A 20,730-nucleotide genomic window follows, 5' to 3' on the forward strand; every position below is an offset into this window, starting at 1 on the left:
ATTCCACCATCCACTTTATTTAGTCCTATCTGGATTTGGCCTGAGTAGTATTTTCCACTATAATTTAAAAATGTCTTGGCTTTTTGAAAGTAGATACAAATGCTAAATCCAATATTGTCTCAACGTGGAACATCCTTCGTTTTTCTGTTTAGATGCTGATTTTTTTTTTTTTAATGAAAATGGCATAAAGTAAAAAGAGCCATTTTATTACTTATGGCAAAGTTATGAACAAAGTCTCTCCAAGAATACCTGTATATTTACAGATGATTACAAGTTTCTAGCTGTTGTTTTAGGCCTGAATCTATAATTATGGAAGGCAAGAGAATGGGGAATTTTGAAAGAAATAATCAATTATGAAAGTTTAAGTTATTATTTTACTAAATAATATAAACATAAAACTTGCAGGATATATGTTATTTATTTTGGTATAGTAATATGTGGTAATGTTTCAACAGGATAATTTTATTGCATATGACCTTTTAAATATTTTGTAACTTTAACACATAGTCATATGCATACAATTGTTTTATGAAATAATTGTCTTTTCCCCTTTTCTTTGCTCAACATTCTACCCTTAGAAACCTGCAGAGAGTATATGTATTAAAATCTAGGTGGCTGTCACTAAAAGAATTAGTTTTGTTATGGAGGCATTTTATATTGAATGAATTCCTAAACGGCAGCCAGTGTAAATCAATAGCATTTGTAAAAATCTTTTTCCAAAATTTAAAGTATAATTTTGAAAATAATAATTTTATTTTGTGATTGTGTAAAAGAGGATGTGGTATATATGTGTGTGTTTAGAGAGTACATGCATGCAATGAAATTCCTTTAACGTACAGATGGAAGTTTATATTGATTTCAGTAAAGACCAGGACATAATGGTAACATGAATAACAGATAATAGCATCTGGCACTCTTAACATTTTAAGCCCTGAAATCTTTGGAGAACTGACAGTTGAATGAAAGTGACAGCCCTAGTTATTTCTCAACACTTTCCTTTCGAGATATTTTGAGTTTTTTCCAAATTCAGGAATTTTTTTTAGGGGGCATCTGGACAGGCTATTTCACTGAGAGAGACAGACAATATTTTCTGAAAATTACCACCAAAATTAAGCAACTGTTGTGCATATGAACTAGATAACAATGAATTAGAAATAATCACTCAATTTCTGGTTGTGTATGTGTCTTATGTGGTGGGGGAGAGGAAAGTGGCAAAGGGAAAGATGTGGGTGGGAGCAGGGACATACCACATTCCAGTCTCCAAATGTGAACAATAGATTGTCTGGAACACACGTAGCTATTCCAGGGAAGCTCACTGGAAAGTGACAAAATAGGACCAGTCCTGGAACTGGTTTTTGTAGTCACATCGTGTGTACTTGCCTGGGTCACACGAGTTCCAGTCCTGCACCCGCAGAAACACGTTAGACAACTGTTGCTGCCAACACACCTTGCCACCTGCCATTTCTTCATTCTTCTCTTTTGTCTGTACTATTAAATTTTTCTCAACATTCCCTAAGCAGTCTCCAGTTTTTGGTGATTTTTTTTTTTCTTTTCCTTTTCCTCATTTACCTTTTTCTCTTTTTTTTCTTTGTTGTAGGGAATTCTAGGCCTATGACTTAATTTCATATGACCAGGAGCAACAACTTTAGCTCCCTAGGGTTCAAATTTCTCCTCTAAAAAATTTGATAATCATCCTGCTTTTCAGGATTATTGGGATAATGAGATATTGTATATAAAGGTTCCCTATCTTTATTTTATCGTACGTGGTATCCCTCTGATAGCTTCTCAATGAGCACATTTAATACAATCTAATTTTTCAGAATAATACCTACCAAACATTACATTTTTCATTTTCAAGATTCAGAACAGGATGTGAAAAGTACTGTTAGTAGGTTACCTTGGCACAGATGAGGGAACAGAGAACAAGGGTGAGAAACCATATCAGGAGTTAGAGTGATTCAGAAGTACTTTTATGTGTGTGTCTCCACCAGCCTTAGCGTCCCCAAGCAATGAATCACCCTGTTCAGATAGCTGGGACAATAAGCATTTAGCTTAGACAAATATTCTGTCAGCTCAAACCTAGGGCAAGCACTTTGAGTCCAAGAGCTCACTTAGCATCTCCAAAGTCCTCTCTGATACTCTTAGTGACACTGAATTCCCACATAGCTTCTAAATTCCAGATGTCACAATACTTAGGTTGAAAACTGTAGCAGTCCAAGCCTGTGTTGTCAGACCTGGAGTAAGTAAGCCATTCTGTAAAGAGCATAAATCCACTCTAAAGAATCCCATTTTGTGTGTGTGAATTTGCTGGGAAATGAAATACTGTCCCAGATATATATGCATGAGATAAAAACATACTCAAGTTGAATCTATAAAGCTACAAAGATAAATCCAGATGATTTTTTGAAATTAAGCAAAAGCAGGATTAAAAAGTAACGTAAAATATTTCTTACGAAATCTCATTTTCTGGCATTCTAGGTGATAAGAACTGTGGCTAAGGAGGTGATAGGAACGGGTCTCTGAGAACATGAAGAGTGCAATGTTGACATCGTTGCTGAGGGCACAAAAGTATAATCATTGTCAAACAATGCAAGACACCCTAGATGAAGATGAGAACCTACCTGAGGCAAATGTGTTTTGTTACTACCCAGGATTGGATGCTTATGCCTGACACTTTCTGGTGAATGCATTCGCCATAATCACAAGGATGAGTGCAGAAAGCCCAAATGCCACTCTGCACATGGCACTGAGATACTCCCAGAAATGAGAACATGTGGGATTTTGAACCTGCATGAAGCAGTTATACTTAATTCATGAGACACTGTCCTTCCTGTAACATAAGGACTTCTACTGGACCCACATCCACACATCCTGGGCCAAGGGTCAGGTTTCCCTTTAGGGCTGTAGACGCAATGTGCCATGATCTGAGCAGCAGTGGCCTGGCTGGAGATTAAGCAGTCGTGTGAGTTGAAGGACATTCCCTTACCCAAAGCTAACTCTGCGTCAACAATTTTGATCTCATCACAATTGTGCCTCTTAACCTTCCCACTTCCTAGCTTACTGCTTACTTCCATGTCAGTCAAGATGTGCAGGATACTCGAGGGATGTGAACACTGACAGACTTTTAGATGATACACATAGTCAGAATTAGGTGTAACCTCTGTTCTTTGGCACAAGTCTGAGGTGGCAGTGGGCACAGTGGTGGGGGGAAAGATGCACTCTTGCCAGTTTGTGGTTGTCATTTAAGGCAAATGAGCTTCTTATACTTTGCATGTGTCAGTTTCATGTTCGTTATAGTCAAACATGTATTATTTTAATAAATGATTCTTCTAAAATAGTACTATGATAGATTAATTAAGGCCATTCTTAGATGCTTTGGGTGAATCTTGAAAAGCCAAGCAGAATAAAATGACTAAGGCCAGTATGAGAGAATCGAATCAAAAGCTGCAGTGTGTGAATCCCCTCATCCTTTCATGTGATGGCTTGAGTGGTGGAGACACACAGGCTGCCTCAGATGCTGAGGGCGTCTTCCAGGGGTCCACACCCAGCCACCTGATGCAGTTAGCCATTCCTCCCTCTCCACATTGTGTGCCTGTGCATGTTACTCTGTTTATCAGTATATTTGGTTACAGGTCAGTCTTCTGAGCACACACATGACTGTGGCACACAGGCATGGTAGAAGCGTGTCCTATTCATTGCTGTATATCCAGGTCCCATGTCACTGACTGGACTTGGAGATGTTGGCAAAACTGTGCTGAATGAAAGAAGGAAGAAAGACAGAATGGAAGGAAAGAAGGGAGGGAGGGAGGGAGGAAGGGGAGCAGGGAGAGGAGAGGGGGAAGGGAAGGAAGGGGAAGGGGAAGGGGAAGAGGAGGGGAGGGGAGGGGAGTGGAGGGCAGGGGAGGGGAGAGGAGGGGAAGGAAGGGAAGGGAAGGGAAAGGAAGGGAAGGGAAGGGAAGGGAAGGGAATGGAAGGGAAGGGAAGGGAAGGGAAGGGCAAGGGGAAGGAAAAATAGCCCAATCCTGTGATCAAAACTGTGTATGTTGACTTATACTCTGAGATGTTAAGCATGTGCAAAAATCAAATTAGATCTCACCACCCAAAGTCTCTAAACTTCAAAAAGCTGTAAAGGGTGTTGCACACTTCTGCAGAGAATGGCTATTTCAATTCTTTACACATATCAACTGGCAAGCCCATCAACAACTTCCCTGACAAACAGCTAAATAGGATTACTTACTGTAATAATTAAGGTCACATCTGCAATTACATAGTCTAAACAATTGAGAGTTCTGACTATCGGTTCTTTTGAATGACACTGAGTAGTCCATGGCTAATCAGGTCTAGTCAGGTGGCTCAAGCCATAAGGCAAAGGTTAGATGGATTCCTGCACCGTCGCACCATCTGGCTTTCGGGGCCAAAACCACCTCCAAGATAATCAAATACACAAATAGATCTCCTTGACTTTAAGATTAATTTGATTTAGACATCCAACATTTTGATCCAAAACAATGAATCTATACATAGGTATGCTAACACAGTTCCTTCACAAAACCATGGAAAGAAATCTGACATGACTCAAAGATTCTTACTTGACCCTGATTTGATTTCATCTTCAACCCTCTGGTTCAGAGAGAATTAGTAAGCTGGCATTTCAATGTTGAGCAATACATTGCCCCTTACAGCTGTTATATGAAGGGATAGATAATATAATCTCTTGGGCAGGGCACAAAATTTCAGCCTTAATAGGAATAAAATTCACTATAGTGACATTATTTTAGGCAAGTGATAATGAAAGTTGGATTTGTTAATGAATTTCCTCTGGCATTAAAAATCATCACTTTATCAAAATCTAAAGCAAGGTACAAAATTACATATCATCTAAACAGGAATGTGAAACATAATTTAGGAGGGAAGAGCTAGTGATACCCTGCAATCATGCTGTCTTCAACGTACTGATTGACATATGGAAACAGTACCTCTTTCTCCTCCTCTGTCTTCCCGTGAGTTTTGCTATAGTTGATAGGAGTGTCCCAGCCCTCTTGGTCACAAAGAGCCTGATAGAATGCCGCATTGACCAGAATGCTGCTTGTTTTGAATGGGGAAGAGGAAGGAGTTGGAATAGAAGTGTTAGAGGAAGTTAGGGGTGCAGCCTTGTCCAGGATTCGATTTTTTTTCATGCTTAAGTCCAATGTGCCATTTTCATCCACTTCTATTTCGGCTCCCTGGTATACAATAGGAAACAGAAAACCATTTAAGCAGTTTGCAGTTACAGCCTAGCCATGTGGGGCTTTTAAGGGATCATTTTAAATGTAAGCTTTTATGTAAGTATATCTGCTTTTAAATCTAGCTTTCTGATTTGCATTGGGTAATGTTCAATTCTTAGGCAGACTTTAAGAACAGCCCCATTAGTGAGCTTTGTGTTTCTGGGTTTAAACAAAGTAAGCTTAATGTAAATAAGATGCTCCAAATACTAAATGTATTGGCTAAAATGGTTTTATGAAAAAAAAATATATATATATACACACACACACACACATATACACACACATTTACAAGTTTAGCTTTACATCTTCTTTTCTAGTTTACAGAATTATCACTCCCAATTCATCATTTAAAGCATTCACATTTGTGTTTATCAAAAGGCATGTATAACTTTCCAACCCTTCAAATCATAATATTAATCTCACATGAGAAATATGCAAAAATAACCCGCTGGAAGATAATTTTTATTGGAATATTAAACTAATATAAAAGCAACATTTTACCCTAGGCTATTTGAGCCGTAAACGCTTTGCTCAACTGTAGGGGGCAGGGACACGGAGGCAGACAGTGCAAACCACACTTCACCCGGTGGTGATAGAGGGCGTGCTTTGGGTAGCAGCTGACAGCCTGACTGAGGTTGAAGCCCTATAGTGAAAACTTCAGAATACTACAAAAGGGCTTATTTTCTCCACATTTAGTGTGAGACTTAAAACTAAATTCACTGCACAATATTTCTTCTTGAGATACCTTCTACCTTTTGCCATGTGTTATTTCTTGGTTTTGTTTTTCTGTGTCAGGAGGAACAGTACCCCATTCTGTATTTGGTTCAAGCTCCAGCAAACTGCTCACGTGCCTCGTATGTTCTGCAAGATTCGCACACTGGGACGGCTCATGTGGTGTCATGAATTGTGAACATTACTATGCAGTCATTCTCCGAAGGTAGGAGGAAGGTGCCTGTCCTTTTTCTAAATGGGTCAAATAACACCTTTCTGGTATTTTCTCCATCTTCCATCAATTTAAAATTAACTTCCTGATAATTTGGCTACTCTCTTTTTTTCTTTTGGCTGGCCACTCTTCTTTGAATATTTAGCAAGCTCCTTAACTCTTGTGGTAACCAGATACTTCCCAGGGGATTTGTTTTAACTCTTCCCTTTAAACAACCCTCACTCCCAGCCCCTAAACAGGCGCCACTGGTCTGCGTCAGCTGGTCTTGCTGCTTGTGCCTGACTTAGAAAATAAAAGCCCTTCTTTTATTTGCTTGTTTTACCTGCAAAGTTCGTATTTTCAATCTCTCAGCCTACGAGATAGATATGCTTTACTACATTTGTGGGAGGTAAATACACTTCTAATATGCTGTACTAAGATGCTTTGGCCGTATCTTTCTGTCCCTTTTTAGTAAATAGTTTAATCTCTCGTGATAGTTTTAAGCCCCGAATTTGGCAATACAGCTTATCCGGGATAATAACTTAGTAACCACAACATCTTATGCCATCTGTATAATATCAAATACATTTTTATACCAGCATTAATAAACCTTAGTTACAAAAATCCAAGATATTAACCATATCAGTGCCACGTGTGCTCTCTCTCCACGATCTCACAATGTATTCTGCCAGGAGCGCATCAAAACAATTTTTGGCTTCGTAGCTGACATGTAAATAGCAATGAAACAGAGCTATAGTAATCAAGTTTAATGGCCAACGTAAAGTAAAATGCTAAATATTGTAGTTGCTGACATTTTTCATAAAAAAATAAAAAAAAAAAACTTGGGTTAAGACTGCACAACCAACATTCACATAAAATTCCAGACCTCTGTGACAGATGGCTTAGGAAAAAGAAGCCATGTGACTGGGCTGCAGAGTTTTATAGTGCAAAACCCATAAATAGTGCAGATTCGATTTCTCTGAAAAATATCAACTCTTCCAAGACAAGATTAATATATATTTTAGTTTTTACAGACAAAAATTCTAAATAGTCCATTAAGACAATGATAGATTCTAGGAGTTGTTACGATTACACATTTCGAGTCAATCGCTCCTAATGTTTAAAAGAGGCGCTTTCCTACATCCTGCGCCCAGCCTGCTGCTCTGAGCACCTGACTTCACTGGGAGAGAGCGGGCGGCTCGCTGGGGAGCAGGGTACAGATGGGCTTTAAGTGAGCGCACAGATGCCTTCAACAATTACACGCAGTACCAGAGAAGGGTCCCTTTCTGCCCATAGATGGGCGATCACACGTTTACAGCATGGGCTTTTATTCAGAGCAGTATCAATGGGCATCACTTCTCTCTGTGCTTGAAACTCCAAATGGCAGCACAAAAGGGAGGGAGGGGCTGGGGGAGCTGTGGCAGATATGCATCCCCCACCCACTCAAACTTCTAATATTCTGATTTCTTCAAGTGTTATTCTGGATCCTTATTTTAAGTATTTAAATTTAAAGTTCTCTTGGGGGTAGGTATAGGATTACTGCTATTCATGCTCTTTCCGACTGAGAGGGGATATCCCAGGCCATCGATTCTAGCCACTTTTGAGCTACTGATGATACTACCTATGTTTTATTTATTCATTAAGTTATTGAGAAAGCACTTCACATTTTTAAGACACTATATTCTAGGGAAAATAAAATTGGAAAATAGGTTGTTTCTGCCTTCAAGAAACTTATTTTTTATGCATATAGATTTTTAGTGAAGGTAATTTTATAATTTAATGGAAATTATAATTAAACTGAAGGTTGAACTAATTACTCATTGTAATCCTTACCTTTACTACAAAATAAGAAGTGACCTAGATGGCCACTAACAGAGAAATACTTAATGAAAATATGCTACCCCTATTTAATGGCATATTATGTGGTCAGGAAAGTGATAATTATGAACACTGTTTCTACATGGAAAATACTTGTATCACTGACAGCAGAGAACAATGTGGCATTCCTACTATATTTGCAACTAGGGAAAAAAGAGAGAAATGTGTTTTCTGAAAAAGAACCAAAAGGAAAATACAAAAACGATTGTAGGTCTTTGCATATAGAAGGTAGGCTTGTGGCTATTTTCTTCTACTATTTTTCAGGCAAATGATAACATTATATTGTTTTAGCAATTTTAAGTGATCACACATTCAAAGTTTGCGACAAAGTAAAGATAAAATTGGAATTTTAACTTAAATGTTATCTTGTGAAAATTATTAATTTTCCAAACATTGATAAAACAAGAAAGCACTATTTTCCTGACTTGGCAAGCTGTCTGCTGAATACAGGATGGGTCACCTGCCATCTTTTCCCTGTTGACTTGGCTGAGAGGAAGTGCAAAACTAAGTGTCCTTCTGATTAGGTTTCTGCCATAATTAGCCCCTGGCTTTCATCTAGCAGCTGATGTTTTTTATTCTTGCTTCAAGGTTTTTTGTTTTGGGGGTATCTTTTCCATACTGAAAGCTATGTTAAATATGTTTCCAAAGTAAGCAGGGCATTAACAGTAAACAGATGAAATGAAAATATCTTATTCTTACTAAATGGTAATTATTAAAGCTGTTTAGATTATAAATTTGCAAAATACACTCAATATAAACAGAGGAGAAATGATCGGAGAAGAAATAACTAATATAAGGTATAAAATTTAAATGAAATTTAAAACAGCTTCCCCAAGATCTTTGGGACTTGGAATCACAGTTCACGCTGGTTGGCCAGGAGCTTAGCTGCTCTAAGATCTTAAGAAGAGAAGTTAGACAGGCATTAGTTAAAATTTCTGTTCCAATAATTATGGTTGTGCCACTCAGAGAAAGTACTTTAGTATCTCTGTACTACTGTTTTTTCATCTGCAAAATGGGATAATAATATCTGCTTTACAGAAATTCTAGGGGATTAAAAGGGATTAATGTGAGCCACATGATTACTTATAGTACCTGGCACATAATACGTCTTGCATAAATGACAGCTGATAATCATAATAATTTGACCGAGTTTGTTTTTTCAACTTTTACTTTAGATTCAGGGATTTGGACGAGGTTTCTGAATACCAAAAGAGACATGTCCTTAGGCTACTATACACAGGGCTAAAAAGCCAATTATTAAATATCTGGTTTCCTTGCACCTGTATCAACCAGTGCCTTGTGATCCCTGACCCAAGACCCTCATAACATTTCACTCAGAATGTGTGGCAAATCTGCCCCGCTCTTAAAGTTACCAGAAAAGGCGGCATCAGGGTTCTCACCGCCCAGAGGGTCGCCAGACTTCCTGATACCAGGCGGCAAGAATGGCGATGCCACATCATGTTATTTCTAGGCCTTGTTCAAGCACAAAACAGACTTTGAACTTTAAACATTTCAAGCAAGTGTCAATTTTTTGTTTTCTTTTAAGGCACACTCTGCATATGCCATTTTGTCTAAACAGGTGGGGAAAACACCAAAACAAACAACAGAATGCCTGGCAAGCAGCAGTGATGAGGATAAAGATAGACTGTAAGGCCTGTTCCTACCTCTGGTGATCAGGGTGGGAGGAAGGAAGAAAACGGGGGTGCATCTGCCTGAGGCCTGTACCAGAGGAAGATGCTCAGGAGGCCCAGTAGACCCAGGACTCTCTCCCACCTGTGGCCCTGTGGCAAGACCAAAGGGGAGCTCTTTGGAGCTGTGGCCCCTTTGTGTCTTCCAAATCATATTAATTCCAAATTAAAATGAAGGACACTATATGCATCTTACAACCAAGTTCTAGAATCAGTCTGGGTACAGTGGTTCATGCCTGTAATCCTAGAATTTTGGGAGACTGAGGCAGGAGAATCTCACTTGAGCCCAGAAGTTGAAAGTTGCAATGAGCTGTGATCACACCACTGCACTCCAGCTTAGGTGACAGAGCAGATCTTCTCTCAAAACAAAAAAAAAGAAAGAAAAAAAGTTTTAGAATAAAAATAAAGTTGATATTGTGGCCCACGCCTGTAATCCCAGCACTTTGGGAGGCCGAGACAGGCAGATCACCTGAGGTCAGGAGTTCAAGACCAGCCTGGCCAACATGGTGAAACCCTGTCTGTACTAAAAACATAAAAATCAGCCAGGTGTGGTGGCGCAAGCCGGTAGTCCCAGCTACTTGGGAGGCTGAGGCAGGAGAATTGCTTGAACCCGGGAAGCAGAGGTTGCAGTGAGTTAAGATTACACCAATGCACTCCAGCCTGGGCGACAGAGTGAGACTCTGTCTCAAAAAAATAATAATAAAAGAAAATTTTAAAAAATTAAGTAAATAAAGCTAATACTTCAGACAAATTTACCTTTAACCATTATGTCATCCACTAAGCATTGATAGTGTTAATTGTTTTCTCCTGATTTAATTCCTCAAAGAGATACATATTGGTGGTACAAATATGTTATATCTATGCTGGATTGTATTTTAACAAATAAATAATTCCTTTGAAAATCTTCTGCCTTCGGGACATAATGGGCTCTGGTTTGGGCAGTGATTGGCAATGTCACAGCACTGGTGCCTTCAGACTGGAGCGTGATGGGAGCCTACACTTGAGGGATGCTGGTTGAGTGAATGGATGACCATGTGAACAGCAGCATAAGCCCTCTGTGTTGGGAAGGGGTGGATCAGTGACATGTTCCAGTTTTGGGAGCCAAGAGACTTTGCAAGGAGGAGAACATTTTGGAATGTTCTCCTCCTTCATTATATTTTTAAAGTGTGTAGGAAATAAAAGTTTTTTTGCCCCTCTGAAAACAACCTATGATCTTCTATAAGAGTAGCGATTTTACAAAGCACCAATTCAGATTGCCCATTAAGCTTGGAGTCCGTTGTAAGATTGCGTACAGCCAGTTAATCTGTATTAGCCCCAACATGTGGGCATGAAGGCAATTTCAAAGTTAGTGTTCTTTGGCTTGATGTCAAAATGGTTGTGCCCATGGGTGACGGTAAGATCTGTAATTCATGCTCCTATGGGATGCTTTATGCAAATAAGAGATGCTCATTGTGTAAAAGAAAGAACTGGATGCAAATAGAGGGGAACTAAGAAATCAACCCTCAACCAAGTTCTGGTCAAATTCCCTGCAAAGCCACCATGCCTTTCCTGGACGAAAGGAAGCTCGCCTTTTCAAGCTTAGCTCTCTACCCTGAAGGCAGGGACAGCTCCCAGAGGGTCACTTCTTTTCTCCTGCTTTATTGGTAAGCTCCTCAAGAGCAAAGTCTATGACTGACCCTAACCTGTGGCCGGGGCTGTCCAGCACTTAGAGACCTTTGGTTGGTTCAGCTATGAGTCCATCTACCAGGATAGCTTGCTAATATATCCAAAGTGCTCCGCTGAAGCTGTATATTTCAAGACCCTTGTTTCTACACATGAAACTCAAGAGATCTATGGATTTGAGCTATGAGAAATAAGCATACTAGTAGCCTACCATCATGGAAGAATCAAATAATAGGGGAGAGAGAATCAGGCTAGCATTCAATGTGGAGGCAAAGTCTGTCTCTGCTTATTCCTACATTAAGTAAAAGGCAGAACTGACAACAGAAAAGGCCCACATCAGGCATGGTTTCATCAGAGGCTCAGTTTCAGGGTGAATTACCTTGGCTTTCTCTCACTTTTGCTAAAATAATTATCTTTTGTTAATTCAGGAATATATGAGATTCTCTTCAACATTAAGAAAATAAAGTCCAACCAGGATAGATTCGAGAAATTGTTACAGTTGTATGCAAATGTGTGCACGTGCATGTGTGCACGTGTGCGTGTGTGTGTGTGTGTATGCATGCACTGGCAGAAGGATTCTGCACAAAGTGACCATCTAGGTCACCATATTTATCCCATTTTAGCAACTACTATGCAAAGAAGACAATTTTCATGGGAAAATGGTTTTTAGAACTCCCAGCATAACAAACTCCTTTGGGAAGTCAATCTGTGTGCTCTCTGTCTCCTCCACCCTCGTCACCACATCTATTGTTTGGTTTCTGCAGTTAAGACTTGGTTGGCACTGAAAGGCTGAGGCATGCGGTGAGCTCCTGTCACCTGGGCATGCAGGATGAGCTCCGTGGAGCAGCCTGGCACCAAGCTCTCCCGCCAGGAGCCCGAGAACACACACTGAAAATCGACTATTTGGTTTTTTGAAATGTGTCCATCTACCAATTGCTTTTCTAACCAAAAATATGTTTTTAAAAGAGAACATATATTGATAAGGGGAAAAGCACTGTAATTTTAGTCATCTTTGATATGTTGCTTGGTGTCATTGTCATAGAAGACGGAGAATCTAAAGGTGAGAGGCAGAATTCTGAGGAACAGGAACACATCTATAGGCATAGATGGACAGTATTCATTCCAGAACCCCTTACCCAAGTAATTTCAGTAACATTAATAATTATAATATTGGTTCCTATATTCTCATAGGACAGCCTGAACAACCAAATGATAAGGCACTAAGAAGGAAGCTATTTTAGTATTTCTCCAAGTAGATAGCTACTAGAATATATATACCTTTTAAAATGAGAACTTTATTCAGATTTTAAAAAATGAATTTCAAAATAAAGTTGCTTTAAAAATTCCCTAAATCACCTAGGTAAATAATTTGTGGTTGGAATCTTTTGAATTTGGATGGCCTGGTATACATATGTATATCTTTTTTATTTTTAGAGGATGTGCTTCTCTTTGTTTAAGAACCTCATTTGTTTAAAAATTGTTTTTGAGTGGTTTTTGGCCACCAACTCTTCCTGGGGTTTACTTGGCTCAGTTTTGTCCAGAAGCTAATTCTGATTCTTCTGTCAAATGCTCGGTGGCACCGTGTTACCTGCTCTCCTGAAGGCCTGGCACAGCACAGGCAGCAGCTGACCATGCCGGGGACCCGCACACTTAAAGGGGAAAAGACAAGCCGTGGTCTTCAAGTGCTCAAGTTTCAGGGTTGGCATTTAACTCAGAAAATCTTCCACATAAAGCAGGGTAACATTTCTTCTCAAGTGAGTCTGGGTAACTTATTTCCGTGGCTTCAGCCATCTAGGTAGGGAAATCATTTCTTTGAACTGAAGCCCTTTCTGTAAATAGGAGTTTCTGCTCCAGCTGACAGCAGGGGCAAATGGCTGAGCCGCTCTTACAAGCTCTGTGGATCGCTGTGACTGTGGCATCAGAAGCCCTTCGCTGTCAAAGGGCATGAAGGATCTTTGTTTTTTTGTTTTCATCAAGTTACCTCTCAGTATCAATTGGGAAGGAAAGGAGAGGGTATTGGAGAAATGTGATTAATTTCATGGGCTTCAGAAATGTGGTGTTTTTAAAACTTCACAGAATGTGATTTTGTATTTGAATGCCCTGAGTTCTCAACTCTCCCTGAATCATCTCCTGTTGATTTAATGTATCCAGGTTCTACCACATGTCCCTGGAGAATACTGTGGCGACTCAGACTATCTTATGTTACACAATAGTAACATGTGCAATGATAAAATTTCATGGGTCAATTTTGCAAATGTTTTACAAGTCACCCTTTGGTCACACATTTCTTACCATCTTTGATTTGCAGACACTGGAAAGCTTCCATTGTTGAGTTATTTTAATAGCAACCCTCTTTTCTCGTGTGCCAAATTCCCCATTGCAAAAATAGCTTGGAAATGTGTAAATTCTCCCCAGCCCATCTCTGTAACTCACTTCTCCCCAAACTTTGGTACCCCAACTTCAAGAGGAGCCACGAGCAAGATGAGCACACTTTCATCCTTCTTTGACCCCACCAAACTCATCCCTGCCTGAGTTCCTCTGAGCCTCTTCCTGAGACAGGGAGGGGATTGCTTCAGAGGTGGGGGAGTGGAGTGGTAGTGAATGTGGTTAGGAACATGAAAGGCAGTTTATTCTCACGGTTCAGTCGCTGGCCCACCCTCCAGGCTCTTGGACTGGCCTACCTTGGCATGCAGACTCTGTGGCTTGTTGGAGAGGATGTCTGTGGCTTCCCTGCAGCGGGTGGAAAGGTTCAGGATGGCAGCAGCTGCTGCTATGTGGGTGTCTTCACTACATTGACCGTAGCTATAAGAGCTGGCACGGCCAGGGCTCTGGGTGTGGGCGCCTGCACTAGGCAGTCGATTAGGAAATTTCACTGGATTTGAAAAATGCTTTGCTGTTGAAGAGAGATTTGATTAGCAATTGCATGTACGTGGTTTTAGTCATTAAGTAGATTTGTTTTTTTTAAAGACGTAACTTCTTGCATTAAAATATGTGAAGAATAAATTAAAACACGATCCATTATCCATGGGAACATTAAATGAAGGTTATCCAGACCTGTTTTCCCAGAGATTCACAGAACAAATGATGTAATTGCATGGAGAGAAAGCCTATTCTCTTAATATTTTTGTATTTACACTTCTTATGACAAAAACTCCATAACTAATGTTATGGGGCAGGTGCACTGGCAACATTTGTGACAAAAATTGTAGATAGAAAAACGCACTAGCAAAACCCACCAGGGACTACAGAGAGTTTAAGGCAAGCCCACTGGAAAACTGCATATATGTGAGTACCAGTGATTCCACTGGTGGAAAAAAAAATGTGTCCTTTCAATATTTGTTTTCACAATAACAATTTCTACTTAGACATGGAATTGTATTTTTATTATTTGATATGCAGGCTTGTTTTGTCCTTAAACCAGTAGAAGTTGTTCTTCATCCAACTAGATGGAACTAAATAGATGGTGGAGTCTTTAATCAGCTGGCATTTTGCATATTTAGGAAGAGAGAGATAAATAAAGGGCAGGGAGGAAATGTTCTCAAGGTGAACAGAAAGGCAATTTAGTTATCAAGGCTGAGTTTCCATTTTATGTTTCTGTTGTGGGTACCAAAGCATTACTGAGAGATAGAATTAAACATATTTCTCTTCATTCTTGAGTATTTGTAAACATCACTCAAGGTTACAGGAGAAATACTCAAGATTTAATGTGAGTTAATATAAAAACATTTAGCTTTTTATTTTATATTAATTTTTTTATTTTAAATATTTGATTCTTACTTTTCATAAAACAAAACTTAAAACACTGGCAAATGTTATATTTCTATAATTACAAGAATATGAAAATGTCACTGAATGTTTTGCACTTTAAAAAATCAATATCCATACTATATGAGTGCATTGAATGCTCTTAGTAACTAGCTTTGCCAGAATTAAACATATATGTATGTGTGTATACTGCGTGTATATATAATAAAATTGTATATCTGTATAGGCACACATAAAATTGCATGGATAGATAGATATAAAACTATGTGTGTATAACTTTTCCCCTAAATCTAACAGGTTGTTAGTGGTTATTTATGTTAGTTGGAACGTATATTTGATAAGATTAAGTAAAATATCTTTTAGAGTGTAATGTACCTCTCCCTGATAGGCAAATTCCTTTCAAGTCTGTTTACTACTGGGTTTAGATGAAATTCTAGTTCTCCGAAAGAATTCATCAACATCACACAATGCGGTAAACATTCTGTGCTCTTAAGAGCACTCAGTTTCCGTAGCCTGGTATAAGTTCAAAGGGATTCTATGGCTATGCAGAATGTTGTAAAAAATTCATGGTCTAGGAGAACGCAACGTGTGCATTATTTAGCTCCTTCCATTGTGGAAGTTAAGTGACCATAATGAAGAAATCATGGCCTCGATTGGTTCCCAATATTTACTTTCACACCTTTTCATTAGAATGTTTAAGGACTCCCAACAAGTTGAAGAAATGTGTAAGAAGAAAAAACACCAGGTTTTATATATTATACCATACTTGAGTTATGGTGTTCTATATGGATGTGTTAGCATTAAAGAATATTAATGCATTTTAAGTGTTTCCATATTAATGCTTCAGTTTGTGAGTAGTTTCCACAGCCACACCATTCTTCTATTATAGTAAAATCCTGACTTTCAGATTGTTTCTTAGACTTCTCACCTTCCCTTCCACCTTCAGTTTGAACGCTTTTGCTGAGTTGAGTAATATTTTAAATAGCATTTCAACATTTTACCTATTAATTTCCATAATTTCAATAAAAATAAATATTACTGCATTACAACAGTCATCACATTTTTCAATATAGTAATCCAAACTCCAGCTAACTGTGAGTTAAATATTTCTTTAGAATTATTGTAGTTAGATTTAACAATAGCATCATATTTGCAGAATAATTAACTCATTAACTATTCACTATATTATGTGTAACTTCAGTGTAAAATCAGTAACATTGATCAACTTATTATTGTTTTCCTTATTGTATTTCACTCGAATATATTTCCTCTCCTGCCAGCTGTATGTAGTATATCATATATTTAAGTACAGCCCCCTGGCCCCTGATACACACATACACCCATACACAAGAAGCATTTTGGAGAAATGGGTATTAGAACTCAAAGCTTACATTCAGGAAATGGTGGTGTTTTTCTTCCTTGCACTGTTTGTATGAGAGGGCGTTTACCAAAAACTTGGGCATCAAAACTGGCATAATCAAATGGTACTTTTCCAAACTTCTCTTGTTCTTTTGACACTGTGGCTCTGGGAGAGGTGATGGCTTGTGACGGGAAATTGAATTCAATTTGCTTCACCAAGCTTGTCCTGGAGAGGGGGGATGAAGCAGTTCAAAAGAAATATAGTGAAACTACTGGTGAGCACATTAGTGTCAGAATTTACAATAGATACGTGCGTCGCTCCTGAAGGTATCCACAGAGACACTGAACAATAAGAGAGATGGGGCCATGGCAGGACAGAGCAGCGTGCTCCGGACCCATAGGGCCAGATGGAAAGATGCTCTGGGCTGTACGTCGCTACCATGATGCTGCGTACTCTGTGTCCCAGTCCTCCCATCAGCAAATTAAGAATATGCAATCCTCCATTCATCTTATGAAGACATCATGAGCAAATATTTGATGCTTGTTAGCATTTTGAGTTCTTAAAGGAAAGCCATGTCAGGTGGGTGTGGTGGCTCACGCCTATAATCCCAGCCCTTTGGGAGGCCAAGGCGGGTCGATCTCAGGAGTTCGAGACCAGCCTGGCCAACATGGTGAAACCCCCGTCTGTACTAAAAATGCAAAACTTAGGCAGGTGTGGTGGCACACACCTATAATCCCAGCTACTCAGGAGGCTGAGGCAGGAGAATCACTTGAACCCAGGAGGCAGAGGTTGCAGTGAGCTGAGATCATGTCACTGCACTCCACCCTGGGAGACAGAGCAAGACTCCATCTCAAAAAAAAAAAAAAAAAAAAGCCATGTTACCATCAGTAAATACTGGTTAAGGCACTGACAAGGTGTGCACGTTCTGCTTGTTAGATTTGTTCATTAGATTGGCAATGAATAGTCACAACTGTGACCAGTGAGGAAGTGTCATTATATTCCGTTCAGAAGTGATGCTAAGCCCTGCTCAGTCCTACAGAGCTGGCAGAAATCTGATGCCTAAGAGGGGCAGTGCAGATACCAGAGATTTGATTCCTGAATTGGGAGTTTCTTCCTGGGCTTTCACCTTTTTTCCCTGCCTTCAGTCAGAATGTTTTTGCTGATATATGTAATACTTTAAATGGCATTTCAATATTTTATCAACTGAATTACCATCATTTCAATATGAATCACATTTACTGTATTATAATATCTATCACATTTTCAACATAATTATCACAATCTAAGCTAAATGTGAATTATATATTCTTTTAGAATTGTTGTATTTGGATTAAACAAGGGCATCATATTTATGTAGCACTGATTCCAGCCAAGTAAAACACAACTGATTTTCTGCTGTGGTCTAATGGTAAGAGAACATAAACAAATATACTTTCAAAATTTAGCAATATTAAAATATATATTTTTCTCTTTTTTCCACCAAAAATCATCAAACTCATCAGAATGTCAAAGTTTTCAATGAGTTTTTTTGGATTAGATTTTACAAAAACTTTTTAGCTGCTATATAAAAACATCTGAACAACGAGTTGATCTTATTATTGCCTATATAACCTGGTTTAGAGCCTTAAAGCTGTATATATATTCTAATCTAAAACAATATTAATATTTTAAGAAATGAGCAAAATGAAATTCAATGTTCTTTCTATATTTGCTAACTAACTTACCTGGGGAGAAACTAGAGTATACAGTCATACCAACCAAGAATCCTACTTTAAGATTTTTAATTGCTACTTATTCAGTAATTCATGATTTTCACTTGACATATGTTCTTCACACATGTGATTTAAATGCCAATTTTGACTCTTTTAATCAAATCTATAGAAGCAAAATATTAAGGGAAGCCGTATCTTGAAAACGTGGAAATGTCTAATAACTGGTTTTGTATTTCAGTGACTCAGTAACAATAGTTATCTGATCATCTAGCTTAATCCTGAAATCATTTTCCCTACAACAATGATTTTATGGCAATAAACATATAACTTCACATTAAATATCACCATACATACATACTTTAATATTTAGATATAAGGTCTTCCAAATTTCTAGACATCACCAAGAGCCTGGGAGTTACCAGGACCAATAGGAGATATTTTATTAATAGCTGTCAATCATGGAATGAATTTTTGTTTTAAATACATTATATGTGCTTGTGGAACTGAAGGATGAATATATAACATCACATATTTTGCTATATATATGTGATGAAAGGTAGCAGTGACTTTTGATGGCATTTTCTCCTGGCGGAAAGGTGAAGTCAGTGATGAAGGGGTGCTCATTTGACTTGTGGGTATACTTAGTAACCCACAATTCTGATTAATGTAAGCTATGGTATATTCATTCTTTTAGATTCACCCCTATTATGTTACCTTGGCAAAGAGATGACTTTCAAGTTAAACTTCTGAAGAGTTTAGTAGTTCATTTCAGCAACGACGTCATTAACTAAACCAGCCTCTGGTCTAGTGGGGTGGGCTGCACACCCAGGTCTACTGGGGCTGAGAGGGGAGGCCGAGCCACAGGGAACTGACACACGAAGGGCCAGAGGCCCCGCTGTGCAGGAGCCTGGATGAAGAGAGCACCGAGAACATCGTTGGGGGTTCATACCTGTGGGCCTGGTCAGGACACTGCCCAGTTTGGGGAGAATCAAGCTGATTTTTATCCTGGGACATTGCCAGTTTTTCAGCTGCAGCAATTGGACAACCAGAAAGACTGTTTAAAAAAGGAAACACAGGAGGATTTGAGTTAAAATGATAATATGATTTGTTTTGGCATGTGCCTCACAGCACACTTGGCACACACTAAATGTTAAGTCATATTAATAGTTCACTTAGCACCACGCACACACTGAAAGATCCCAAAGGGTTTTGCAAACTACAGTGTCAATACTTGCTCCCAGCCCCATCTCAGAGGTGAAAGGTAGCAAACTCGTTTTTAAACATAAAAGCATTATGTAAGGGATAAATAGCGAAAGCTTTTGGAAACTTCTTAATATTCTAAGTGAAGGTGCTCATTCCAATTGCAATGTGTCCAACTGTAGAAGTTAGCATGATAACTCCTTGACTTATCTTGGCATCTTTAGAAACATTTTAGGAACTCAGTTCTTCATCTTAGTTGAAATTCAAAGTGCAGAATGTGAAGTTTGCTGGCATAGTGCTTATAGGTCACATAGTACCTCACTGCCACATAATCGACTTGTAATATAAAACGTGAATATCAAACCATCAGCATTTTCACCCCAAATATTTATAGATACACAATACATTTGCATGTAAATGCACATATGTGTGTCTTATGCTAGTTGCAATTTCAATGAAATGATGTCTACCCTACACCTGGTTTATAGTTACAACCACTGAAGCCCTGTTGGTACCTTTTTAATGTCTATTGGACAGGATACAGGATAACCTAGAAGCAACTCTTTGCTATGTTAAAACAGCAACGGTGAGGTTCTGGAGCAAATGACAACACATTCTATTTGTATGATTATATCAATAGGTAACCCCAGCAACTTCAAATGTAATATTTTTTCATTATCATAACTGGCTGCTAATAGACACATTTCTAAGAAAGCAAATGATGAGGTCCTTTCTTTTTGACAATGCACATGCTGAGAATATTTCTTCTCTATTTCAAGTGTCACATATTGCATAGTGATGCAGCAATTTTCATCACACATTGCTAACCCATTATTTTATTGGTGGAACATTGCTACCACATTTTTTTAAATGCAAAGTGATTGTCGTCTAATGAGAATTACCTCCTGTGGGTGTTGCGGTTGCTGTTCACATGACCCCTTCCTGTGCATCCCGGTGTGGGACACTTGAGCACATTTTCATGCATGGCAAGAACTAAGCACAAAACAACACATAAAGGAAAGAATACTTTACCATAAATACAAAGCACACTAACACATGTATCTCTCAACTTTGCATTTAAATGACTTTAGTTCCATCATCCACCATGCTTTTTCTATTCAGACACAAACAAGTGAGCATGGAAGAACTTCAGAAATCAAATCCAGCAAGCTTGATGAAGTTTTAATTTCTCTAAACTCCACATTATGTTTACACTAGACTTCAATGAGATGATTCTGCTGATATTTAATGTATACTGAAAAGCTTGTAACCTTCCCTT

The 20,730-nt window shown here is 38.7% G+C and overlaps 1 protein-coding gene across 1 annotated transcript in view; it reads right to left on the minus strand.

Annotated features, from left to right (window-relative positions):
* Positions 1-20,730, minus strand: part of ST18 (ST18 C2H2C-type zinc finger transcription factor) — a 108,828-nt gene that overhangs the window by 34,156 nt on the left and 53,942 nt on the right. The window contains exons 6-10 of the mRNA XM_028852671.2: positions 20,354-20,444; positions 19,201-19,305; positions 16,571-16,764; positions 14,096-14,307; positions 4,977-5,222 (exon numbers count right to left, since the gene is read on the minus strand). Coding sequence (XP_028708504.2) covers positions 4,977-5,222; positions 14,096-14,307; positions 16,571-16,764; positions 19,201-19,305; positions 20,354-20,444 — 848 coding nt within the window. The remainder of the gene's footprint in view (positions 1-4,976; positions 5,223-14,095; positions 14,308-16,570; positions 16,765-19,200; positions 19,306-20,353; positions 20,445-20,730) is intronic.

This window comes from Macaca mulatta, chromosome 8, assembly GCF_049350105.2.
Source record: "Macaca mulatta isolate MMU2019108-1 chromosome 8, T2T-MMU8v2.0, whole genome shotgun sequence".
Taxonomy (NCBI): Eukaryota; Metazoa; Chordata; class Mammalia; order Primates; family Cercopithecidae; genus Macaca; species Macaca mulatta.